Raw genomic sequence first — 27619 nt, 5'->3', positions numbered from 1 at the left:
ACTGAGAGGTAAAAATATAAAAGCATGTTTTAAGATGTTTTACACCACATCCTTAGACTTAACTGTAAACGAACAAGAACACCATGGCTTCAATGAAAGTTATTTAAATTTGAATGCAGAGAATACTTTATTAACTGATTACAGTTTTGATGACCAATTTTAAACCGTAAGTAGTGTGGGAAACATAGTGGGGGACATTAAGGCTGAGCCATATATATAGACAAATCTGGATACTGATATTCTGTACATTTAACCTCTGCTTTTTCTTTATACATCTTTTATTCAGTGTCTGAAATTATTTAATAGAGGAGGAAAAATCAAAAAAAGCTGGCCACTAATTTAGTCTTATACCTGGAATGAAATTTTGCATGGGTTTTTGAATGCAGTGTAAATTTCAGTGGAGATCAAACAGATTTTTTTTTTAACCATACTCCCAATGGAGTGTTTAAGTATAACTGGAGTTTGTTGCTGTTACAGATTTGTGCAATTATTTTTCTCTTCCAAAAACGAGCAGTAGACCTCTTGTGTAAAGGTTAATCTATTTAAGATCATATTAAACTTACCTAACAGGTTGGGAAATCAATATAAATTAAGTGCCTGTGGTGTGTATCAGTTTTCCTGCTCTAAGCAACCCCTATCATTTAAGTGGACATACTTGCAATTTTACAGAATTAGACTGACTTTTCAACAAAACCCAGAAAAAAAAATTAATTTACTATTCTTGCACTGTGAGCAGTGCTCCTACACAATGTGATAACTGTTTTCCATTTGTACAACTCCCTTTTGTAAAGCTGGGCAACACATATGAAAGAAAGACAGACATCAATGGTTTGTGTTCTGAAAGATATTTCAGTTCTTTAGTTCCAGTCACTGAAGGAAGAGGCAGAGGCAAGTTTGAATTATCCCAGAAAACTGAACAATTGGTTTTATTTGGTGTCTTCAAGATGCTTCACCTTCTGTGGGAGATGTAGATGATGTAGGAGAGACCATTTCAGGTTTTCGTGAAATTCTGTCCAATTCTGCCTGAACATCTGTTAAAACTGGCTTCTGACCTACAAAATAAATGTGTATCATTCAGTCATGGTTATGAAAAGCCTATAGTGCCTTCACTTCTCAAATCAGACAAATCCTAGTAATTGTTACTGTGCACTTTGGGTGCAGAGTAAAGGTGTAAGCCCAAAACCCAAAAGAAACAGAAAGGAAACTGTAGAGAGAAAGTCATATCCTTTCCTATTTCCAATTTATCAAAGCAACTTCCATAATTATATATTAATTGTCAGTATATGAAGAGTTAAAGTAAAAAATACAGAAGACTATTGACTAGCAGTTATTACTACTTCTATACAATTTTCTGTAAAACTTGTATTTGAATGTAAAAATCAGGGGTTTCACCAAGCCCAGCAAAGTCAGTTTTGTGTACTTGGTCAGCAAAATATGACACCGCTGCTTATGGGTGCACACAGACCTGTAGATGGCAAATCTCTTTCTCTCCTCACCCACTTATCTCCTCCCTAACTTGGAATGGCACAAACATTTGTGCAGCCACACTCTAACCTAATTCAAGCTCAAAACACACCATTTCCCCCCACCCTTTTGCTCTTAATTCTTACTCCTCAGTCTAGGTTTCTATCCCACTGTAGCAAGAATGGAGGAGACAATATGGGAAAAGGCAGTGCAGTATTAAGACTCCAACGCCATGACAAGTGTGCACAGCATCTATAAAGAAATGTTCTGACATGTGTAGGTTGTAGCAGTGTCCCAGCATCCTTTCTGAAGATGCAAACTAACAGGAACTATCCATAAAGCTAATTTTGGCTATTGATGTACTTTGCTGCTCTTCATTTACTGAAAGATAATACTGTATCAGAATCAAAGCAGCTAATGTTCCAACTAATAAGCAGAGGAATTTCCCAAAGCTGCTGAGGAAAAAGTAATTTTAAAAATCCCAAATTACCATCTTAACAGACAATTTTCAGATTTGAAAAACGAGTGCCACAGATAGCTCTAAATACAAGACAGCAAACATTGAGGAAGGTGAAGAGGCCACATCTAAGCCAAATTTATTAGTATTTATGGTAATTCCTTGAAAACGTAGTCCTTTATGATATTAAACCAGCTATAACCCTAACCCTTCATTTGTCGCATATTAGGAAATTTCTGAGAACTGTTTCCTCCTTAATAATTAAATTCTGTCCCTGAAGTTTGTGCCACAGCCCCAGACAGAACACTTTTCTGGAGTGCTGTCTCTGTTTGCTTGGTGTCACCCAAACCTGCTGCTGGCCACTCCCCACAGGATTTTTCAGCGGGTGCTCTCTGTGCCTTATATTGCGTCAGCTGCATTTGTTTGAACAATGTCCATATGTTGTTCAAACTGGCACTGCTGACTTGGCCTACAAGCACATTAGGAAGCATTCAAACTTTGCTTAGCCAACTGCGTTTTGCACTTAGAAAAGGGAAGTGTGCGCAGGTGAAAAAAATTCTACACAACATCTACACAAAATGTTAGTGGGAAGTGCGAAGTACCAATGAAACACCAGCATTGTCCCCCAAGTGCAGCATTACTAACCTCTGGGGAAGCAGGAAGGAAAGGTGTCTGTGTATGCATGCTCTTAAGTAATACAGAAACATTTTAAATTGGAATAGCAAGAAATGCCAGTATAGTCCTGCATCTAGCTTTAGCACAGTCACTATTAAACATTTCTAGATTAATAATAATTATTAATCACCTCATATATACACCGCTGTCAAAAGAATATACGTAAGTATTTTTACAGGCTGTCACCAAACTCAAAGTACTCATCACATCAGAGCTAGAACACTAGTGAAAGAAAATTTAAAGCTATTTTAACAATGACAGTATTGTTAAAAAGAATCAACTTGAAATTCAGTCCCAACCTATTTAAATAAGATTAAAAGAGGCTTATGGCATAAGCCATTTTATTGGAATGATGGGAATAAAGGGAAAAAATGAGGAACTCATGTAGACACGATTCATGCTTAAACAACATGAAAATTTTTTCTTTGCTCCTCTGAAAGCCATAAAAAGGCAATACTAAAGTGCTGTGAAAACAAAAGCAAAAAACCCTATAGAATATAAAAGCACATATATATAGAGCATTCAGTTAAATAGTAGCAGTGTTCATTCTCCTGATAAACCATACTAACAAGAACAATACATCACTCCATTTAGATTGAGTAGATTTTTTGTCATTAATCATACCTGACTTTTTTGCTGATGGTGGTAAATTGCTGCCAGCACCTCCAGTGCCACCTCCTCCTGGACTGCCACCAACACCACCAGGGCCACCAGGAGAACCAGTTTTCTTGCTCAGGAGACTATTGAAGAAGTTAGCCAGGACTCCTTCAGATGTAGCTCCAGCTACAAGGGGAAGAAGGAAAGAAAAACCACAACACAAAACCAACACAGATTTTCTAAGTAAATACTGATTTAGTGTATTAATCAATCTAAATAAGCATATTAAAGCAAGCAGGCAAAGCAATTATTTTACTTCCCCAGCTGCATTTGTGTCCTCGTAAGAAAAGGTACCTTTCATATTGGGATCAATCTTTTTTGACCCAGTAGGGATAGGTGTAACACTGGCAACATTCGATGTCACAGATCTATTTGGTGTTCTAGGAGATCCACCAGGAACTCTCGGTGAGGCATCCTATTAAAATAAAACAAAAAAAACCAACCAGCAAACCCAAAGTATAAGAATGCATGAAATTAGGCATTTTGTTACTTCTTACAGCTCCTAAGCTTTTGTGTTTTAAATGTAGTATTCTCATGCAACTGAAATGACACGTTCAGGTTTTGCTGATTGCGTAGAAGTTTTTTCACACTCGTAGAACATTGTTAAAACTATTAACTTTAGTGTAACTAAAGCATTAGACAAGCTTTTCATTTCATTCCAATGAGAAACCTGAAAATCCATCCATTACTCAGTAATGCCTCTGACCATAAATGCATTCTAACATACAAAAAGGAAAGCCACGACCTTTAGCCCTTGCTGTCAATACAAGCTGTGACTTGCTGCGAAGTGCCATAATTTTAGAGCACTATGAGACTTTAAATACTATCCAGTTTAAAACAATTAGATCAAACAGTATTTGACAGTGCAGACAAAAGCAGCCCTCTAAATATATAAAAGCTAATAATTTTCATGTGATGATATTTAAAAATTTTATTACTAACCACTGGCCTTCCTGCAGCAGTAGGTGGTTGTTTCGCCAACTGTGACTGCAGAAAACAAACATACACATGAAGTGTTTTAGATATTACAATGACTAAGAATACAACCCCAAATTTGTATTGGGAATGTTGTGAAATGAAACTCTTGTTGTTTGTTTTATAGACAGAAAGTTACCTGCTGCTTCATAAGAAACACTTGGTCATCCTCTGCTACAATTTCTTTCTCATGAACAAACTGCAATACAAAAACATGAGCATAATTGTGACTAAAAGAAAGAAAGGTATTTTCTTTTTTAGCTGCTGGTGAATATGACCAAAACATTCAATAATGAATACATATATAAAATACTATGATTGCTGCATATCACATTTTTCGTATTTAAGACTGCTGCCTCATGATTCCATTTAGGCCAAGTTAATTAGAAGTGAAATAGAATTACCATTAACTCCTTTGTCCTGTCAGGCATAGAGCTGTAGATACATTTGTAGAAAGACCCACTAAAAAGTTCATTTAATTGTTCAATAAAAAGAAATGAACTAAATGGTTACAAGGCACATTCAGGAGCCTCAGATCAGTAAGAAGCATTCACGGACGCACACACTCTGCATCATGCCCCTGTCTCTTTTGATTAAGGCCTCACCTCAGTATTACTTTATAGGTAACTATGTGTCATAGGTTAGCAAGCATAGTCCCGGAAGGGACGTCCTTGCTAAGGGGTGCTTACAGTTTCCTCTGGGAACTGACAGAACCTATCAGCTGGCCAGTTTGAATATGGACAATTCTCTAAGCCACTTAAAGTTGTGATCACCTCTGTGATCCACATTTAAGAATAGGCAAACTCCCCCTCCAAGCTCTCTCTCGTTTCCGGCACTGGGACAGGTGGCTGCGGGCCCCGTGTGGGGGCCAGTGGGCCCGGCCAGGCCCTGCTTGGGCCAGGCCGGGCCGGGCCACGGCCATCCTGAAGCCATGGACCTGTTCCAGCCGTGGAACCCCCCCCCACTGCCTTGCCGTGGGCAGCCGGAGCGGCTCGGCTCTCCACTGCGATAAGAAAAAAATTCAACATTCCAGCTGTAAAGCTGCAAGGCCGAGGTGAGAGTAACCCTTTTATTGCTGTGAAGAGCTGAAAACCTGAGGGAAGAGAGAGAGGAGATGCTTAAAGCTGAAATTCTGTTGTGAAGCTATGATATATCAGAGTATCCTGTTGTAATTTCATGAAGATATGGGGGGTGGAGTGTTCAATTCGTGAGCAAAAGCACCTGCGCTGAGATAGGCAGATGCTGACGCAGCTGTAATTTCATGAGAAGTTTGGACAGGGAGAGATGAACCAGATGAGGACTTTTGCTCCGAACGGGAAAGGAGAAAACCTCAGTCCGTAGAGATGCTCCCAGAGATAGTCCTAAAGATGAAGATGATGAAGACCCTTTGCTCCCAGGGAAGGAGAAGGGCCTCTGTTTTTGTTTCTGAACGGCTCAACCTTAAAAATTGTACCCCAAAAAACTTCAAGAGTGGACCCTCGAAGGCAGTTGCGGGAAAAGCTGCAAGTCGGGGGGAAAGGACTCACACGCAGGCAGAGAGACTCCTCTTCCTAAATGGACTGAACGATATTTGGAAGTGGGCGGCTGTCTCGTTGTGATAATGTTTTCATAGCATGAGCAAGAAGAGACTTCTCTTTCTAAATGGACTGAACAAGGTTATTATGGAAGTGGTAAACAGACTGAACATCTTAAGGGTTGTCTTTTCACATCGTCAGTGGGAGAAGGGAGGAAGGTGGGGGGAGGAGGAGAGTTCTGAAGGTGGTATTTTTTTTTTTTTTTTTTTTCTTCTTTTAGGTCTGTTAATAAACTTCTTTATATTCTTTCAAGTTTGGTGCCTGTTTTGCATTTCTCCTAATTCTTATCTCACAGCAGATAAACAGTAATGAGTATTTTGGACCAAACCACTACACTATGGCAAACATAACTCTTCACCTGTGTTGCATTACGCTGGTGTAGGAACTGGACACAGACATTGCAGATCCCAGTTCTATGCATCAAATCGCAAACACTCTCCTTCCAAATAAGCTCATCAAAAATTTTGCCCATCAAAAATTTTGCCAAGCAAGCATGGCAAATACCGATATCAAAGTTTATAAACCAGGTCTGAAGTTTATAAGCATGCAAAAGGAAATATTGTCAATTATATTTTCCTTGGACCTATTTAACATGTCTTGATATTTTCCCTAAAGATTGCAGAAAGGAGATAGTATTAGTTTTCTCTGCTAAAACAATTCGCACTTGAAAATAAGATCAGTCACAAAATTTTAGCTTTGTTAGAAAAAGCCATCAAAATATTTGCCTTCAATAACCTCTGTGTGCATGGGAGTCCACTGCTGCTGGCATTTTGTTCAAAAACCTCACATATGTTTACAGGTTGTTCTGTCAAGGCATTTTGTTAGATAGTACAGGGGAAAACACACTGAATATATGTAGAAGCTGTTTTCACATGTTTATTTTTGATTTTACCCTGTCTCAAGTTTCTTATTTTAAATACTCCAGAAGAAACAGAAAGCATTATGAAGTTATAAGCAACTCAGAGCAAAATGAAATGTTCTTAAAAAACACAAACTCAACCTGAGAAACACGTAAATTACATTTAGGCTTTTCAATACCAAATATGTCTTAAAAGCAAAACAAGTGTATTTGTAGTCTTGAACAATGTAACAGCAGCAGAAAAAAAAGTGTAAGTTGAAGAAGAGCTATATAGAACAAAAATACATAATGATTTTTTTATTAACTAAAGAATAACTTTAAGAACAAAATAAGATTCCCCCCCCTCCCCCCATACAGTACATCACACTTACGATAAGCTGCGAGTATAGTCTCCATGAAAGAAAAACAATCAAAAAACTGACAGGCAAATAAGCAGCAAAGAAGTTAAATGCCAATACATCCTAGCTTACCTTTCTGACTGGTGGTTTTGTTATGATATCCTCAAAACTGTCATCTGCTTTTAGTGTCTGGAAGTTCTCATGCAATATTCCTATCTTCTTGTCATTATCCCAACCTGCAGGACTAGAGAAAGCATTATTTGGCTTAAAATTCTATTGCTACTCCGGGCTATTCTTGCATGCACTCCTGAATTGCACACAACTGAAAGCCAGGAAAACTGTCAGAGTGCCCATTCTCCTATGCAAACTGGTTATTGATCAGTACAAGGAGGTAGAGACTGGTTCACCATAATAGAGAAGAGGAAAATCTCTGGGCTTAACATTTCCCTTTGGAGTAGTGAGTGTTTGTAATCTTCACCCACTGGCACTCACCAAACTCCAACTCATGAGAGTATTACATGGAACTTTATAAAGCATAAACCAAAAAAGGCTCTAAATGCTGCTTTACAGTATTGCACAGATACATTCTGTAGTCACATACACGCATAATAGTACAGATAACTTACATAAATACTGCATCTTTTTCCACAACAACAGCTGGAACATTGAAAGGAAATCCATACAACTTCTGGACTATATACTTATACACTAAATCAATGTTTTTGTTTTCTTTTACTGAAGTGTAAATAAGTGCTGCCCCATCTGAATAAACTTGTTAAAGGAAACTTAGTTCAGTGGCTAGTAAGAGATACTAAAGTAACCTTTCAACTATCAAAAAAGGGTCATCTACTTTGGAGAGTTTTGAAAGGGAATACAAAACCAAAGCAAAACAGGTCAAATAACTTCCAACACTTCCTTTTGAAATAAGCTATTAAGTAATTTAAATCAGTCTTTCTTTCTTTATTTGCTTTAGGCCAACTCAGCTATTGATTTTCAAGTAAAATAAAAACTCTTCCTGCTTTCAAAGCCCCCCAGCACCAATGGTTTCACTACGATGCCTTCAAAACAGCCTTCTGCTTCTAATGAACAAAAATTTTCATGCCATATCCTTGTATCTTCTCATTACCCTACCCTGCAACCACTGCAGCATTAACGCTAGCAGTCTCAAAAATGCCAAAGATCTTCTACTTTCCCATCTGGGTTTTTTAATTAGGGGAACAAGCTCTTACATTATACAGTGATCTGCTTTTAAAGGAAATGAAGGCAAATGAGTTTACTGTATATCAGTAACTAAAATACCAAGAGAGTGCTTAGTATTCGAGCATGGTTCAGTATCAAATTAACACATTTTATGCACAGGATTAATAAAAGAGTAATTTTTACTTCGGGATTATAAAAACACCAACTCCCCAATTTATTTCTAAATGCCTCCAATTCAACTCCTAGGAGAAAGTTATATAATGGGGTCTGACTCCTATTCAAAGAAGTTTAGAATGGAATTTCAAGTTGTACATGGCATATGCAATCATGGAGGCTAATCCCTACTAATATTTCGTATTCTTCCTCTAAACACAAGAGTTATTACAATTACCCATAATTCCATTTTGAAAAATTAGGTCTTGGAAGCCCTTTGAAGGAACTGCCATTTCAACTGAGGTCTCTGGCTCTTGAACTAATTTTTCCATCTGTCATCTGCTGTCCCTCCAATAGCATTTAAGCTTCCCTTTACTACAGCTCAAATGATGACACAATGTAGGCATGTTACTGGCATTTAAAATCTAGATCTCAGCATATCTAGCTGACTAAACAACACTAGACAGCACTTTATACACTTCTTCTAAAAAAATGAAGCTTACAAATAGCACAGCAACAGCTTCTGTGCACTCTCTCTGTACCAATACAAGAGAAGTCAGAGGCCCTTGCCTATACCAATTCACACTGCTTTCCTTCCCTCATAACCTCATCCTGTGGAATTACTGAGCATGGAGGAAACTGCATATTTAGGACAAAGGGAATAACATGCCTTATGTGCATCTGGAGCAAGATCATACTTAAATGAATTATCTTGTTGTTATTTTAGGGAGCTTGTCAGCTAAGATGTGCTGTTCTGCGAACTGACTCCTAAATATGGACATGGAGGCAATAAAGAAATTCATGGTAAGGGGACATGCTAGAAACTCTTTAAAAAAAAAGGTAAGAGAAACCAGAAAAGTTTAATTCAACACTGCCCACAAAGGTAGCTGAGGCAAACTGCCAGCTACAGTACAAGAGTTGCACGCTACTTTGGTACAGATGCAAATATCCTTTTAAGCTTGTCATAATTAATATAAACATTGAATTGAGTAATTATATCATCTTTATGATGTGCTAAAGGATACATTGTAAGCAAAACCGTCTGATATGTGACTGAATAAAGTCAAAGTGTTCGTCTCTGTAGTCATGCTCTTTTTCCAGAACACTGATGGCATCACACTGTCAAAATAAACACAAAATTAATATACTGCTTTCAGTCACCTGCTAAAATAGCAGTGCTTCTACACACTCAGTTCACAAGGGGAAGGGGAAATGGAGTGGGGTGGGGTAGTGCAGAGGAAAACAAAAACCTGCTAAGATAGTTTAGAAGCACAATTGAACTTTTTTGGTCTTAATAATATATAACTGGATGTACATGCACTGGGGTCAGCACTAACTTCAGAGTTCAAGTGACTGGAACTTTTAATTCACTCTCCCTCCTCACTCCAATGCAATAACTCAAAATCTCTGTTGAAAACTTACCACTAAATGATATAATCATTTTCTACCCAAATTTTTTTACACACTGGCATTAAAAGACAGTGTTTTTAATTCAGTTACTAACTAGCTCTTTGAAAAGGGAGGCAAAAGCAAGGAATGTGAAAGCAGAAGAAGAAAAAAGGTGTGGGGGTGGAGAAAAGAATATCAGGAAACTAGCAGGTGGGAAAAAAAAGTGCTGTTCAAATGAGAGGGTTAGCCTTCCAGAGAAGGAACAGCATATGTGTCAAAAGGTTTATGCCTTCCCTGCAGGCCAGCAGAGGTTGCAGATGCAGTATGCTTAATGCCAATGAGAACTGAGGAGCCGGGGGGGAAAAAATAACAAAACCAGATAAAAAACAGCCACAGGACAACCATTGTTCTCTTTAAATTCAGAATATGGTTACATATCTAAGAGAAATCAAAACAGATCCCATAAACACCTTAAGAACTGATGAAAGTTACTAGTGCAGCACTTCACTGACTACAACTCCCAAGGAAGTTCATCTTCAGAAAAATATCAGAAATATTAAAAAAACCTTAACACCATTTTCAGAATATGGAGGACTATGGAAATCAAGGAGAATTCTAGTTGCTTATTGACTAGCTCATTTCTGTGAGCAAAACCAGGTCTGAGGTATTTGTCAACTCCTTGAAAACTGGTAGAACTAAAGGAAAAGCTAATTCCAAAATAACATTAAATAATGGGTTCCAGAAGATAACCAACCTTCAATATTAAACACTTTAAAAGAGTTCCTAAGTGAGGTATTCAGAATAACTTAATAACTGTGTGCTTCCCACCCCAATCCACAATTGACAGTTACTTAAGTAAAATATGCAAAAAACCTAAAACGTGAAACAAACCTTTGTACAAACTACTACTACTGGAATGCCTAAGTTACATGTTAGTGTATCTGCACCCAGGGGTAAAATCACACTGTCATCTTTGTCTTCCTGCAATGAAGTATTTCTTCTCTGTGGAGAAGCTGGAAAATCCTCGCCTGGTTCTATATACTCCTGGAAGTCTCTTACCACTGAAAGTAAAAAAAGTTACATTAAAACATCAACTGGTTTATTATTTCAACAATGATTTCCACTGCCATTGATCTCTAGCACTGTTGATTGTATAGTACTTCTGCATCCTGGTGTTGAAAAAACGGAGCATGCACCTAGTCCTGGCTAGCTGTTGGCTCTGTCCAGCACAAGGGAGAACTAGGAAGTCTGAGATCTGCTGGATCAGCAGCTAGAAGAACATGATCAGATAAAACTGTCCATAAGGACAACATGAAACCATTTTTATTCTATCATTGTGAAGCCACTAGGCAGTTGCTACTAAGGATTACTGTTTGATCTGTTTCCTAAAGGACATAAGTTTCCTTCCATTCTTCTTGGCAAAGTTAATGGAACAGTTTGTCAGAATAAACAGAATTAAGCCTTACACAAACTGCTTAGCTGCTACTGTATACCAGGTTTTACCTACAGACCCTTTGTCCACACTTTACTCTCTGTACAGTGACTCAATAGCAGTAACAACAAAAAATAATAGAATACACAAACACTAGTTTAAACTAGCTTTATAATTAGTTAATAGCATATTAAATATTCGGTATGCTTTAAAATTATCAGACATTACTTCAAAATGTAGCAAGCAGGGTAAGTTACATTCTAACTTTCTTTTTTTCTAATTCTTGTTGCAAGTCTTTGTCATGTTCCGCTGCACACACCCAAGCCTCTAATTACATGGTCACTTAGTATCCCTGCAGTCAGGGATGCAATGTGAGGCATAAAATGTCTGTGTCTTTCACATCACACGCCCTGTTCCACACAGCAGAAACAAGGCTCTACCAAACCAAACTACTGCCTACTATTTCATGAGTAGAACATTCTGATTCAGCGAAAGAAGTCAGGCAGCAAGGCAGCTCAGCTGCATCATGCACAGGGGCAGTGAACTACACCAGAACATCCTTGCTTGTGTGTTAATCCACTGCTACCTTCACTAAACTGACTGAAGCCCTCTGAGTTCATACTTAGAAAAGCATCTGTGCAATTACCAGAGCAAGACTCATTTCAATGCCCTAGAGGAAAAATTATATTAGGTCAAGATTATTCAATCTTTCTGCAGATCTTGGAGTTCACAATAACAAAAAGCACATGCACAGGTTATCATGACAAATTGTCAAGCCAGGCTCTAACTCAAGGAATGCTGCTACTTCAATTCTAGTCCGAAGAGCTTCTGAGACCCTCCCAAATTAACTGAATGTATTTGAAACCCAGAATTCTCACCGTGATATGCCACTCTACAGCATCTTTCCTGTACAGTATCCTGCCTGTTCTGGGATAATTGCATAAATCATCCAGTGGATTCCTAAAATTTCCACTGTATGATCATAACATACTAAACTTAATGTAAATAGGGAAAGCAGTAAAAAGGAGGATTGATTTAGTATATGACAGCTCCAAAACTGTGGAATAAAAACTCAAGTCTTCCTTAGAAACACAATTTCGTTGAACACAGATTAATTCAGTAAAGAGGAAGAGCTATTTCAACCCTTCACACACATCTGTTACGTATCCCCAAATGCCTTCCTGTACCAGTTTTAGTCCTCCCAGGGTGTTTTTGAGTGGAGTTAAGCTGCTAGAACTGAAGACAAACACAGCAACATACCTCCAGAAAACTACACATGCAAACTCTCAGTAGAATTCAGTCCTGGTAGCTAGTTAAACCAGCTCTCAGGACCACTGAGCCTAACACAAGAATCTAGTAGGATCCGGTAGCCAAAAGTCAGGCAAGCAATGTTACCTCCTCCTTTTGGCAGTGTCAAGCTCCTGCCTGCCTAGCAATGCATGAAATCACATCACAACAGCATCAAAACAAGAACCAGCTCCCAGTCACGTCTGGATTGTGTCCTCTGTTACACCCAGTGTTCAGACTACTTATATCTGTAAGAATTAGACCAGATGATAGAAAACCAAAACAGGCAAAACTAAATGGAGTAGCACTTTTTTTCTTGACTCATTTCATTGCTTACATTTTCTGGATTTTGTAGATTTTCTCTATTCTGTTCACTCAGTCAGTAAAGAAGCCAAACTATCAGCTGTACACCTTTGATAACGTAGACACTGTATCCATACTTTCATCCCACAAAATCCTATCCTGAAAGTGTTTGAGGGAATGCTTAATACACATGCACTAACATCCAAAACCAAACTGAAAAACACATCCAAGAGAGCTCAGCTCCTCCCACCTAAACAACTTCATGTGGATGATACGGTTCTCAAGGATACTTCCCTTAGAAGAATCTCTCTCTTAAAGGGACAAACAAAACAACTAATATTCCCCTCGCCTCCTTCCAGAGTATCTACAACTGTCACCTTACATTCCACTTCATCACAGCACAGCTACAACCTGCATTTCTAAATTAGCATAAGCACTCATTGCTTAAGAATGTACCAGTTAGAGTGCATCTTCAGACTTAAAAAGGAAGTTTAATCATGCTGTTTGATCTCAACACACAGCTTTCTCAAATGCTCTTCCTTTCACCGAGAGATGAATGGGAAAAACTCAAATTCTACTACCCAAAGGGGAATACAAAGGGTTGCTCAGAAGTAATATGGAGCTATAATGGGAGTTCAGTCAGTCAGTTTAAGAAATCCTGCAAAATCTTTGTGTTCTGCATGTTTAAAACTAAAAAGACAAGACACTGACAGAGCAACAAACACATAGTTCTGTTAACATCAATAATAATTAGGATAAAACTCTTCAAGTGGAAAGGGCCCAGACATGGCCATGCTGCCATGAATCCTCTCAATATTTACCACTTTTGGTAGGCACAGAACAGGTCCCTGATTCTCTAACTGGCTAACTACAGGAACAGTTAAGAAGCTGGTGTAGTGATCTGCCTTTAAACAAATAAATTAAAAATTGAATGCTTAGAAGTTGGGGTTTTTTTGCTTGGTGAATCTTATCTAGAAAAATACATAAGAAGTAAGACTGTAATTTCAGTTGTGTTCATTCTGAAAGTTTTTTTTTCCCCCTACATTGTTATTCTGTTAGAAAGAAGTACTAGTACTGTTCATATAGCTACTTGAGACTTATCTGAAGCCAGACTTGCTTGGTAAGTTCTAATTTTAAATAACACTTCCAAAGAATGAAAGACTGCAATGGAGAGATTAAATGGTGCAGGAAGCATTAAGCATATTTAAATGGATTCCCATGTATTTGCAGAATACTCACACTTTTGCTCCATTTCTTTCATTTCTTCAGGAGGAATTTTTAACTTGTCAATGTGTTCTCTTACAACACTTGCCCATTTTTGTAAAGAATCCAGTGCAGTCCAAGGTCTAGACATGTCTACTACCAACATAACTAGAGTGTCCTTTAGAGAGCTTGCCTCCATTGCAAATTTAAGAAGACCTTTGTGATATAGGTCACCATCCAAAATCCATACATTACATCTTGTTTGGTCTACAAAAAAAAGGAAGAACATTTAATGAGATTTACTTGAAACACACCACTACATAATGGCTATTGAATGTTTTTTGGACATGTAAAACGCAAGGAAGAAAGCAAATGATGTTTTATCAGTCCATTGAACATACATAATGACACAGTGAACTGCAGCTTGTGGGGAGACAAGCTCCTCCACATTCAAACCCTAATGTGTAATGGCTGATAACTTAACATCTTTAATACATTATCTGAAAGGGAGCGTCCAGAGAGAGCATTCAACATTTCCAAAATAGTTGTTCACCATTTTTGAGCAAGATGTAACTTAGAAGAGTAGAACAGGGTGATGTAACTTAGAAGATGTAACTTAGAAGAGTAGAACAGGGTGAACTTAGCTGTCTTTTTGTGGCTCTTGGCCTGCTCACCTCTCAAAGATTGCCATCTCCCCTTCAAAACTCCATGTGACATACCTAGATAATTCTTAAGAGTATACAATGTACCTTGTCCACTCAAAAACCTGAAGAACTGCAAGGTTTTAATGATTAACAGACTGGTACTCTTCCAATTTGCAAAAGGACAATCACCATACAAATAGACCACCCCACTGTTTCCCCCCCCCAAAAATATCACACTACTACAAATTCACCAAAACTTGTGCAGTAAAGGAAGAGCTGTCGATTCGAAATTAGTAGGCTTGATATAGTTACATTTATCCTTCAGGTAAATTTTTATTACTTGTTACAGAAGCTCTGAGAAAGACATTTAAATCAAACTCCCAATTTTCTTGAATACGGTTTCGAGTCAACTTTGAGACCAATACCCAGACATGAATTTCAGGAAAGCAGGTGATTTCAGAAAAAAAAAAAAAAAAAAAAGGGCCTGGTTGTCTTTCTACATGTTTAGGATTTTTTTTATAGTATACACAAGAATTTCCATTTTTCTCAAAGCTTCCAGTATATCCTTATTCACACCTCATAACTCCAGGTACTGGGATATTAAACAGGATCTTAAACATACTTTTTCCTTTCTAGCCATACTTGCACCCAAGTTTTTGGGTTTTCTTGTTTGCTTTTTAGATCTCCTTCACCATTGTGCACAATTTCCTACCCATCAATCCATGACAATAGTCTTGCAGATTGTGTGCCAGCAAGACAAAGGTTTCTCTGTAGGTTTAGGATAACTACTTGCCACAGTAATTGAAATGGAAGATAAAAGCCTGGGCACCTTCTCCTCTAGGCCTGAGGAATACACATCTATTCAGAATGTTGCAGCTAAGTCTGCTTCCCTGGTCTTTTCTTTTTAGCTTTTTCTTTTGACAGGTTCCTCTCCTCCTCTACCACTTAAGTGGTCATTCACTATATCTACTGAAGAAATTACACAGACAAACTTCCCTATGATACAAATCACTTCTGGCATAGGCTGGACTCCTGCATACTATAAAGACAGAAGAACATCCCAGTCATTTCAAATATCACACTACTGAACCGTTGCTTTCAAACTGGTTTAACATATTGTTACAGATACAGACTCACCATCTCGGTCTTCATCATGCACATTTAAATACAAGTACTCCATTCCTCTTCCTTTTTTGTACTCCTCTATTCCTTGAATTTTTCCTATTAAGCTAGTTTTCCCTGCTCCATCTTCACCTGGAGAGACAGAAGTAAGAAACCACTCAGTCTTTAATCACAGTTACATATTAAAAACCACCTGGGGCAAGAAGAAAACCATATCCTAGCAGGGTGACTGAGCTCACTGGAGTTTTGAAATACAGCAGGTTTTGCCAAAACCATCCATTCTAAGTGCATGTCTCAGCTTCAAATATTTTTTCTACTTATTGATAAATGCAATTATGCCATTAACTATGCTACCTGAAATAGGCTCTTAGACCCATCTTTAAAAGGATATGCTACGGAGTAGTTAAACACCTCAAACAATTTCAGTCTTTCAGCTACAACCAAAGTAGTAACAAAGTTTTTCTAAAGTAGAATTCAATTCAGAGTAAGCTCCTCTTACAATTCAGAACTCTCTCATTTCAAACAGCACACTGAGTAAGGCAAATCTGTTACCTCAGCTTTTATGTATTGGTTTCTTTGACTATTTTCTCCGTTATAGGTCTCAAGAAACCTTAAAAAGAAGCGACAAATAGTAAACCCACTGCCTTAAAATACATGTATCTGTTTGGATAGCACAGAGAGACAAGCTTGCAATCCAGATCCATTCACTCCTATTCTCTCCCCTCCAAAGGGATCTTGGATAACCACTGAACCTTACAGCATATGCACACTGTAAACACCTCGACCACTGTCAGAGACCCTTTGTGAAAAACTTCATTTGTAGTCATAGGTCTCAGAGTTGGAAAATTTCATGTGCAGTTTTTCCAGTTCAAAAGAGTAATCAAGCTGAATTTGCACACAAAGCAAATCATTGGTTTTTTCTCTAATTTGCAGTACGATGAGTATGTAACAGACATTAGAAAATTCTTGAAACTCACTCACAGCTTATAAAATCAAGGTTAATTCCAGGTCCCTAAGAAGCACTTTATCAATTTTGTGTCAAACAAAACATTTTTTTCCCAAGTCTCTCCTAGTGAGGGAGAGTCTAAACACTTGCTTTTAATCACATAACAAAGACAAGAGTTCAATAATTTTTACTGCTAAACACAACGAAGTTTTCCCTTTAAAGAGACCATGATCTTATAGATGTCACTATGGCTACATTAAAAACACTATAGCTATAACTACTGGAAAGAACAGAAATATCATACTTTGATAGACTGATTTTGAATTTGCTTAATATATCATCCTCAAGACTGCCACATGAAGTCTTCAATTTAGAGGATAACTTTATTTTCATATTTCACTAATGCTGGAAAACATAAGAGTGCTTACTCTAAGGTGTCCAGGGAATTTTACTCAGTGGAATGAAAAGGCTATTTTAAATGAAACATATTTTGAGAGAGAGAAATAAGACCAGAACTGAAGTTTAAAGTCTAGTTAAGCATAGACAAGTTAAATGAAAAATTAAGTTGTATCACTGTAACTTTTTCATAATTTAAGGGTTCATTTCTGAGCTCCTATGTTAAATCAAGATGTACATGAGCAAACAATTACAGCTAGTTTTAAATAACCATTGGAAAGCAGCACTATCTTCTAGTCATACATCAAGCTTTTCCTCTTGTAAGAATATCTTTTGAATAATTCTGATGAAGTGAAGAATTCAAGCTTCATCACCACTGATGAATTACAATTCCTCCTCTGCCCTCACCTCTGTACTTATCCAAGCTTCTTAAAATTGTCATCTACAAATAACTGAGAAGACTTTATTAGCTGCTGCTCTGACATGTTATGAAGCTGCTTTAACTTCTGCCAAAAATGTCTGAATGATTCATTGTGCTATTTTACTTTTCTGAATTGGCAGCTTCACTTAATTTGTGCCAGCAGAAGGCTCAACAGGTAAGACAAATCAAAATCTGTTATTCCTTTTAATGAGGGGTTGCACTTAAGAGCTTTCTGAGTTTCTCAGAACAGCTGACTTCCAGATAAGTTCTTTTGCATACTAGAGTTTGATTCACAATAAAGATTTCAACTTGCTTGAATTTGGGAAACTTTAGTATCTCCTGTGAAGTGTATCTTCCAGTTCTTAAAGTAGCTACATCAAGTCTAAAAAACACCTGCTGTTGTAAAAAGTTCTGCACTTGATAAAAGATACACTGAAACAGTCTAAACTAAAACATGCTTACACAGATGCTAATATCTAGACAACTATTGTTACAAAGTGCTTATGCTATGCAATATAGGCAAACTTGAAATATACATCCCATAAGCCCCTTACTTGTCATGGCTCTGTGTTACGTCATTTCCTCTCCACCCCTGTATTTCCAAAAGCCTAAAATAAATTGGAGTTCAATACTGTTAAATTAATAGCTTATGGCAAAATAAGAACTGGAATTTTATTTTCCCCTGTACACTGAAAGAAGTTTTACCAGTAGAGCACAAGACAAGTTGATTTGATGTAAAATTAGTACCTCTGGACACATATGCACACACAGTAGTAATTTCAGCTTTCCATCACAGAACTACTTGAATTTAATCTGTTCCATGAAGAAGCCTTCTACTCTCTTCTCCTTAGCAAATATTCACCCATTTCAAAACATCAGGATCAGGCAGGTGGATGGCTGACATACATAACAGTGCTGTACAAGTTACTGCATGCAGAGAGCAACGCTCATCTTTCACTAGGGAAAGCCAGAATGACACATCAGTGAAGTCTGAAGTTAGTAATACGTAAACCAACTAGTTTACAAACAGTATGACCTACTTGCAAGGGTACAAGATAGCTGCCTAGCCAAATGTGCCCTATTCCATAGGAGAACCAGACTTCTTGACATATTTAAGCCAAATTAGAGTCAGTATTATTTAAAAAGCTGTGAGGAAGTAAAAACAGGACTATCGTTTATGACACAAAGACCTCCTCCTTTTTGCTCAAACAATTGATCGTAAAAAGTGAGGAAAAGATAACTGTCTTGGCCAAGAGAACACAGAATTGTAACAGAGTAGTTTGGGTTGGAAGGGACCTTTAAGGGTCAGCTAGTCCAACCCCACATTAGTGTAACCCAACATGCTAAGACTTGAGGTTTCATCTACCTCTACTTTCTATGTGTAGTATGTTGCGCACACCTTCTGAAATCATGACAATTGCAAATGCATTTGTATCCATGTTTTTGTTTTTTCCCAACCTAAAGTCTTCAATAAAAACCACTTGAAAAGTCAAGACACTTTGAATATACTGAGTTATGCTAGGAAAGAGCAGTAGCAGATTTTTGCTTTGAAGCTACTCTTCAGCAAGAATAGCAAAACAAAATCTTAAACCAGTGTTTATCTAAAACTCCTAGGTAATTATTAGAAATCTCGTTATCAAATTAATTCTAAGTGCTAACTTTTAAGAGTTCTCAAAACTCAAACATTTTATTGTAATGCCTTTAGTGTGTTCAGAATCTTCTCTCCCCCTAAGAGGAGAGGGAAATAGATGTGAGGAAATTAAAGTCTATTAGCTGTTGGAGGTTTGATGGACAATGCACAACATATTAATACAATTAGCATTAATTGCTACCTGGGACATACATGAAAGTATATATGTTTAGAAAAAACGTCAATCACAATACATATATATACACACAATATATGGCTTTTCAAGTTACAAACTTTAACACATTTAACATATTTACCTTTTTTTGTTTGTCTCTGGATATCTCTATAGTATACAAAAAAGTAACGCTGCTTAGTTTCAGACAAAAGGAAAATTTCATATTCCCTAGGTTCAAACATCACTGCGCATTAATATTATGAAACAGAACTTTTTTTCACGTGCTACTGAAGCAATATATAAAAAAGAGCCTTATGCATCTTCAAAAAGAATTATCATCATCCTCCATTTCAGAATTTTAAGATGGAAAATCCTGTAGCTTCTTCTTTATTTCCAACTGTGGGATAACCAAATTAACAACTGACTTCCATATATAAGCTCATGGAGCAAAACATCTCTGACATAGCATTTTTGATAGAGTATTTCAACGTAGAATAAAAATCAGGTAGATTTCGCATCCTTCTTTTGGAAATAACATAAAAAGGCCTCCTTTTCCAGAGTAAATACTAAAGCACAAAAGTTCTCCATTATACCAAACTGCACTCACACATTAATACAACAGTGAGGAAACAGAAGTGATGTTTCTAGCAAGCAGTGCTATGCAGCAAAGCTGAACACGAGTAAAAGAGAAACGACAGATTTAATTTTGCACAAAAGTCAGGCTAGGAAGCAATTGAAACAAAGCCAAACCAATATGCTTACACACAGTATTTCACTGTCTTGTTAACAAAATGGGAAGTCTTATACTTAACTAAACAAACGCTGTTGCATTTTTATCCACACACTGCTACTATTTCACTCCTTTGAAGAGCTTGAGTTTGGGGTTGTGAAAGCTCCTCTGTCCAAGGTGCTACTCTGTCCACAAAACAGATTTTGACAACATCCTTCTTGTTGCTGCCCCCAAATATACAGGAAACTGTAATAATAGAAACCCTTTTCCCAGCCTCCTCCCTTCTCACTACTCCAGGCAAAAAGCATGTTTACTGAGCAGAAAATCAAGATTCACTACATGATCTGCCACAATGCAGAATTTAGCAGAATGGTCATCCCCAGACAGGAAGGGTGGGGCAATGAGGTGAATGAATCTCCTTCTGCAAATGCAGGCCAACAGGCACTTATCTATGTCCTGCTACATCAGCTGTTAAGCCATAAACTATTACATTAGAGAGGACTCAGGCTCTCTGTTAAGAGAACTTTGAACTTTTCAAACTTTCAATTAACATTTTGAAATTCAAATTATTTACTACTCATGCTATTTCCACATTTCTTTCAGTTTAGAAAATGAAAACAGAAGTAGAATTTCACTGGTCCTATAACAAGACATTTCTTACTTGTCACAGAAATGCGTACATGGAAGAGCAATCAATGTGTTATCTCCAGGACAGACATGAGCTTTGACTGCCTGTCTAAATTGTTTCTCCATTGTAAAGTGTCCAGTGTGTTTAAAATATGTCAAGGCAAAGAAGAAAGAAGTAAATATTTCTTTTGTGTCATCAATATTGGTAGCTTGCCCCACTTCGATCCAGGACTCTGATTTTTTTTCAACAGTTCTTTGAAAAACCCTGGATGCCCTTACTTGTTTGTAATCTATAATCCTAGTGTTTCCTTGATGGGAGTTTTTCTTTAGCATTTTAAACCCATCAATTAAAATTCAGGTTGATATGGGAATTCTACAACTCATCTCTAAAAGAACGTGTTCAAACAAGGCCAAGCAAAACTAGAAGTAATGGTCCTAATTAACATCTTCTGCACACCGCCAAGAATACTTTCATGAATTAGCTTTATACTTTTTATAATGCAAAAGACAGCGTCTGGGTAGAACAATTCAGAACATCTAGTATCTGTAACATAAAAATATTGAATATTTTTATTAATAGAAAAAAATCTATCTTGCTTAAATATGATAGAATAAAGCCATCAAGTCTAAACATGAGTTATTGAGTGGGGTTAAGATGCCTTCCCAGAATCCCAGAGCAATCACTATTCCACACCACATGGAATGCCTGAACCTGATATAGTGGTATAGAGACATAATGATCTTCCTACTAGAACCAAGCACATGTGTACTATAACTATTTTCAAGATAAAATACTTGTCACAAGCTAATAACTGCCTTTTCTACAGCTGCATATTAGTGAAAGAGGCTTGTTTACACATTCTATACTAATTGAAGAATGTCTTTTACAGAACAAGACCAAAATAATCAGAGTAAGCCAAATTTAGTTTCCTTACAGAGAAATAAGAACAAAATTAATTATGCTGATGAGAGCTTTCTCTACAATCCCTCAAACCAATATGGAACTTCACAAGAAGTAGGCCATAACAAGACTACAAATAACTTGTCACTAAATTTTCATTTACTCATTGAGTAAAAATTTTCTTCTCCTCCAAGTTTGTTTTACTCTGCCAGGTAAGTCTTTCCCCTCACACACAATTCACACAGTATAGTTGTGGCACTGAAAAATTAAATAACTTCTCTGAGGAGCATCTTAATTGCACTTCTGCCTTTCAACATGACAGAAAGCAGATTGCAGACAACTCTTCCAGCAAATCTTTTGCCATCTCCTGCACCACAAGAATACATGGCCTGACTGTGGAAACAGGTACAGCAGTAAGCATTACCTGTGCTTGGAGAGACCCGCAGTCAGAGAAAGGCAAATATTGCAGAGACTTCTACAGTGACTATGGACAGTATCCACTCCTGCCTCAATCCGTCTCCTTTAACACAGCAGGAAGTTGTCTCGTGTATTTTATCCAGGTTCACTACCAAAATAGAATAATCCCATGTTACTATCCACAGGACACCTTTCTTGGTACTCCTGCCACTAACCTGCCTGGAGAACACAGCAGCACAATTCCTTTCACTGTTCTTCACCTTTGGAGCTATTTCTGAGATAGATCCAGTAACCAGCAGCACTTCTGACAATGAAGAGACTAACTTAAATAAATGCAATTCAACAATTTCAGAACTTTCCACGCTGTTCTAAGTGACTTCTACTACACAGCATCCATGTAATTCTGGATTTTTGGCAGGGTATTATAGCAGGAAGGACACAACAAAGAAGTACTACTTAATTCTAAAAAAATGTATCTACAAAACAAGCAATTAGAATTTTATCTAGGTCAATGCCCCATCAAAACAATTGACACTTTAGAAGCATAACTCTGCTGACCTAAACGCAATTTGACTACATTTGGGAGGCTTTCATTGCCTGCAGAAGGTGAATTAGTTGCAAGAAGAGAATGAAAAGAAACCCTCTGAGTTAACTTCTGCAGTACTCATGAATTTAAAATATTGGAGATTAATAATATTGTATGTATGAATATATATGGCAGTATGAACAAGCAGTATTTTATCAGTTTCAATGATTAAATTATAACAATGAAGCTGTCAGCTATTTGAACAGGAAAAAATAAAATGGAAAACTAATTTTTATAGTGTTCAGTACAAATTTAACTAAGCAGTTTTTACATCCTCATGAAAATTTGCTGTATCAAAACTTAATTTTCAAGTTCTTTATATTCAACAGGTGCACTAGAAGAAAGCAGCAAGCTAAGATATGAAGATATATTGGGAATGGCTGTTATAGCAGAAAAGCGTACCTCACAGAAAAGTGCACCTCTAAATTAGCTGTGGATTGTGCTTCTTCCCAAGCATCCTGGACAGGAGCACAGCTCCAAGATTCAAACAAACAGGCCTAGCCCTGGGAAGTGAGATGTGTGGGATAAAGAGAAAATGTGGACACGAGGCAGTTAAATTCCCACTGCCCTTTAAACTCAAAGCTTTTATCATCAAGTGGAGTAAAATGCATAAAAAACCCAAACCCATTAGTGATTCAGTAGAAGCATTACTGGGCAATACAGACACAGAGGGACATACGAGTGTCTCCGGATGGTTTGAAACTGTAAAAATTGTAGGCAAAGAATATATTGTGCTTCAGAGACACAGCAATGTATGAAATACAAAGCCAGATAGAAAACAACTATTCAATTCACTTGCCAGCTGGGAGCCTGTGTTCTGGTGCATCCTGGAATGACTTTGAACATTACTGCTTGAATGCATGCTGCAGTTTATTGGATAAATGATTAGTTCAGGTCTCTGAATCCAAGCCTTCACACATTCTACAGCACTGTGGATTCCATCCATAATCTGCAGTGGTGAGTTGTCAGCTGCCCCCCTCTACTCCACTCGCTGATATATCAGAAGGGGAATGAACAAGAGAGCTCCCAGTTATACACATCAGTTTTCTCATCACAAAAACCATCTCCTGTGATCAACTACCTTTATTACACAAGTGAGCAGAAAACAGTCCAGGAGAAGGAAAAAAAAAAAAAAAAAAAAAAATGAAGCAAGAGGAACAAAAACACACTGCTTTTGCTATCTGCAAAAAGTAGCTAGAAATGTCAATGAGAGCAGCTGACTTCCTTAAGAAGGCATGTACATTTTACATTTTCTCCTGGTATAGTCTGCTAAACAAGATAACTGTAGCCACTATGACAAAACTGCCTAGGAATCAGAGCATAAGGGACTTACAGTAAAGTTTAGAAAGGCCTGTGCTTTTATTTGTTCATACAAGAACAGAAAGATAAGAAGCTTTCATGCCACATGCGGTACAAATCAGAGCTTAAACTTTAAAGAAAAATAGTTATTGAAAAAATGTCTGCAAGTGAAACAACTTTGGAGAAGTAAAACTGTAAGACAATTAATTTTGGGCTGATTTTGAGCAAATTATTACCAACATCATATGTTAACCTTCACTTCACAAAACTATGTGCCGTATCTAGAGATTAACATTTGGCATTACAATCTCCTTTAGTTATGTCTATGTTAACTCCAACTGCTCTCCAGGTTCTTAAAAATGAGATGTTAACACAGCTAAAAATAAATACTGAAATAACAGAATTAGCATGCCAGACACAGACAGGTTCCCAGAACAACTAGGCATACAACTATATGCACTATTTGAAAAATATAAACGCTGTAGGCAAATTAGAAAACCTGTCCTAGCAAACAAAAGAACACTACATGGTGGGTTTTTCCAGTTGGTTTTTCTGGGTGGGGCCATGAGATGTAGGAGGCTTAAGGATTTTTTTTAATGCAGTTTGTATTGAAAACAAGCACTCATTTGTTACTATCAATCATGTTTCATCTGGCAAGTTTTGACCAATATGACTGTTTCTACAGCAAGTATTTGCCTGCCACAAATTGAGTGAAAACCATCAAGATACTGGTCAGCTTTACACCTTTTGCTTAAAAGTACTGAAAGTATAAAGAAGCTGGAAATAATCATGGCAAGAAGTGATCTGTGTTGTAACAGAAGTTAGTACAAAACTATCTAAAGGAACAAAGCTTGAACATAGAGGAAATGTGAGATAACAGAGAAACTGCAAACACACAGCTCAAGAATCCAAACAGACAGAACTTCACATACTGAATCTGTCCAATATAGAATACATAAGACCTCTCCTTTTCTTGTGCCAGTGTGCTTCAGGAGCAGCATCATGACTTACAAGTCAACAAAGATTAGGTATTCTCATAAAAAACATGGCTGTGGTCCTCACTGGCCAGTCCTCAGATCTGATGTTCTTTTTCCTAAATACATGCCAAGTTTAGGGTTTTTTCCCCCCTGGTCCCTGAAGGACCAAGGCCTTCTAGAAGACACAATTTCTAAGCAAGAATTGGAATTTCTTCTATGAATCTGCACATTTTTCAAAAAATGCATCAGTCAAATAAAGGAAAAAAGGTATTACATTCAGTCATTCTATAAGCTGCACATAAATGGTAAAAAAAAAAAAAAAAATTATATACAACAGGTTGAATAGCAAAGTGAGCATTTGGAAACAATCTATGATACGCTTTCTAGCTCTGCAGGAAGCAGTCTCCAGTTACTGAGCACTAAGGATTACCTGACTACGAAGAGAGAGGAAAAACAAAGAGTGTAATCTTCTTGAAAAGGATCACAGCTTGAAGAAGAATCTTCCAACTTCAACAAGGACAATCATCCAATTTAGTTTCAAACTGTCACATAAAAAGCTGTCAATTGTTATGAAACCTTTCCGTTGTTTAATATCACTGCAACTTCCAATCTCAATATCCTACTTAATTACATAACATACAAAGCAACAAATTAAAGGGTAGTAAGTCTTGTAAGAGCTTCAGAAGACCATCCTATCATCCTTGCAGTTTTCTCCTTCTCAGTCAGTTTTAAGTAACCACTCAGCTTATGAAAACAGGAAGAAAAGGATCACAGTGATTGCTTTAGGATTATGGAAAGGAAAAAAAAGCCTAACTCGAAAAACCTCAAGAGGGTATAAACCACAAGACTACGCAGAACCATAGTGTGCACAGAGTCTGCATTAATGTCTTTGATGAGTTTTAACCCTGTTTTCAAATATTAACATGGCTCTTTCTGGGGACAGAGAGGTTGGCAAAAGGAGTGGAAGCAGCAGCTAGTTCTAAATCCATACACTTGGATTCATTATGTTGCCTACTGGTAATAGTATTTAATAGTCTTTCAGAAAAAACCAAACAAGCAAAAAAACCCCAAAAAACAAGAAACCCACCACACTAATAATAATAGCAATAATATATTCATACACACACACTTGAGAGCATCCATTTCTCTCTCTCCTCTAGGAAGCTTTTGATTTTGACGTATCATTTTCCTTCTTTCCCTCAACAGTGAATTGCAGCTGGGTGTCTCATTACCGCCCTATCAAAGTCCCCTTCCGCACCTCTCACCTTGTCGAGGGCCAGGCTGGACTAAGGCCCTGGGTGGAGATCCCGGGGCGGCAGCGCTGCCGCTGGTGCCGCCACGCTGGGTGCGAGTGGGCAGAGCCCGCACGCCCATACGGCCCTCCCCGCCCTCCGGCCCGCAGGCAGCACCGTCATTGATGCCGCTCGGGCCACGGAAGCGGTTTTTGTGCCCGCATGACACACCGCAAGCGCCGGCAAGCGGCGCCGCCGGCTCCAGCGAGGGAGGGCTCGGGAGCCGCACGTCCCCCTAAGCCAACGCTCACGGGGGAGACAGACAATAAAAGCTCCCCATCCAAGCATTCTCCAGCTATGGAGCCAGGGTGGGGGAAGGACCGTGAGGGTATTATGGCGAGGTACCTACGATGAGGGGCGTCTCTAAAGCATCTGTGGACACTGCATCTCCAAAATGAAGCAAAGCCATGCAAGGGAGGAAGCGGGAGGGTTAAGACAGCGCCTTGCCACCGATCACCCCTCCCTTCCCTTGGGGCTCTAAAGAAGGGAAGCTCCAGGCGCCCAAGAGAGGGCTCAGGAGCCAGCCTGTGTGCGGCGGGGATGGGAGAAGGATCGGAATGCTTTCCTCAGCCAGTGTGCGGAGGGGAAGGCAGAAGGATCAGGATGCTTTCCTCACCCAGCAAGAGGACGTTCTTCCCCGAAGGCAGCTTAGAGCGGGAGCGCGTGGACACCTCGCTGAGGATGCAGGACCTGGCGCGGAGAGACGACAGCGCTTAGGAAGGGTCTCCCGCTTCCTCCCGGTCCCCACCCTCGCCATCTCCTGGGGATGGGGGGGAGAGGGGGGGCTACGGCATGAGGGGCGGGGGGCAGGGTAGGAGCTGCCACTGCCAAGGGGAGGTGCCCCCCCCCCCCCCCCCCAGTGACTGAGAGGGACTGAGCGCCAGCGGGGGGATTATCCAGCCCCCTTCCCCTCGCCCCCCGCAGGGCACCGAGGCGCTCCGAGGGCGGCGGCGGCGGCCAGCGCGCCTGGGTCCGCGGGGCGGGGCGGGCACTCACCAGAGGTTCTGCCCATCGTCCTCATCGCCGCCCGCCCGCAGCTCCGCGTTGTTGTTGTTGGCCGTGGCCGCAGAGGCGGCAGAGGAAGCAGAGGAAAAGCCGGCAGCCGAGCCAAGCCCGGAAGAAGAAGAGGAGCCGAAGGAGCCGGCTCTCCCCACCACCGCCGCCATCTTCGCTGCTGCCTCCTCCTCCCTCCCCTGCCCCGCCACCTCCCCGGGACGCGGAGCGGGCGGCGGCGCCGCGGCGCCGGCGGGGACCCGGATGTTGGGGGGGCGGGGCCGGGGCGGGGGCACCGGCACGGCCGCTCCCCTCAGCCTCCTCCCGCAGCCGCCCCGCGCATCAGCCAGCGGCTCTCGGCTCGGCTGGGCTGCCTCCAAAGTCGCCTTCCTGTGCGAGGTGTTGCTGTGGGCAGGGGGCTGCGCTGTGCCGCTTGCTCCCCGGGTAGCCCCAGCCCTGAAGGAAGCGCCTCGCATCCAAGAGAAGTAAGTGCGGCT

General features: G+C 39.1%; 1 protein-coding gene across 1 annotated transcript; it reads right to left on the bottom strand.

Annotated features, from left to right (window-relative positions):
* Positions 1-102: 102 nt before the first annotated feature.
* Positions 103-27619, bottom strand: DYNC1LI1 (dynein cytoplasmic 1 light intermediate chain 1). Its single transcript, XM_042043270.1, has 13 exons — positions 27126-27619; positions 26746-26819; positions 15748-15864; positions 14003-14233; positions 10633-10802; positions 9378-9471; positions 7626-7761; positions 7132-7243; positions 4368-4427; positions 4196-4240; positions 3548-3668; positions 3221-3379; positions 103-1052 (listed from the first exon to the last, which is right to left on the bottom strand). Exons 1-13 carry the CDS (start codon positions 27596-27598, stop codon positions 940-942), a joined length of 1905 nt encoding a protein of 634 aa, XP_041899204.1. The 5' UTR covers positions 27599-27619; the 3' UTR covers positions 103-939.

Source organism: Corvus kubaryi, unplaced genomic scaffold (genome assembly GCF_017639235.1).
Source record: "Corvus kubaryi isolate FWS band 111438036 unplaced genomic scaffold, C.kubaryi_AGA036_p1.0 37398, whole genome shotgun sequence".
NCBI lineage: Eukaryota > Metazoa > Chordata > Aves > Passeriformes > Corvidae > Corvus > Corvus kubaryi.
Note: the sequence above shows the minus strand (reverse complement) of the source record. Positions and strands in the feature narration are given on the sequence as shown.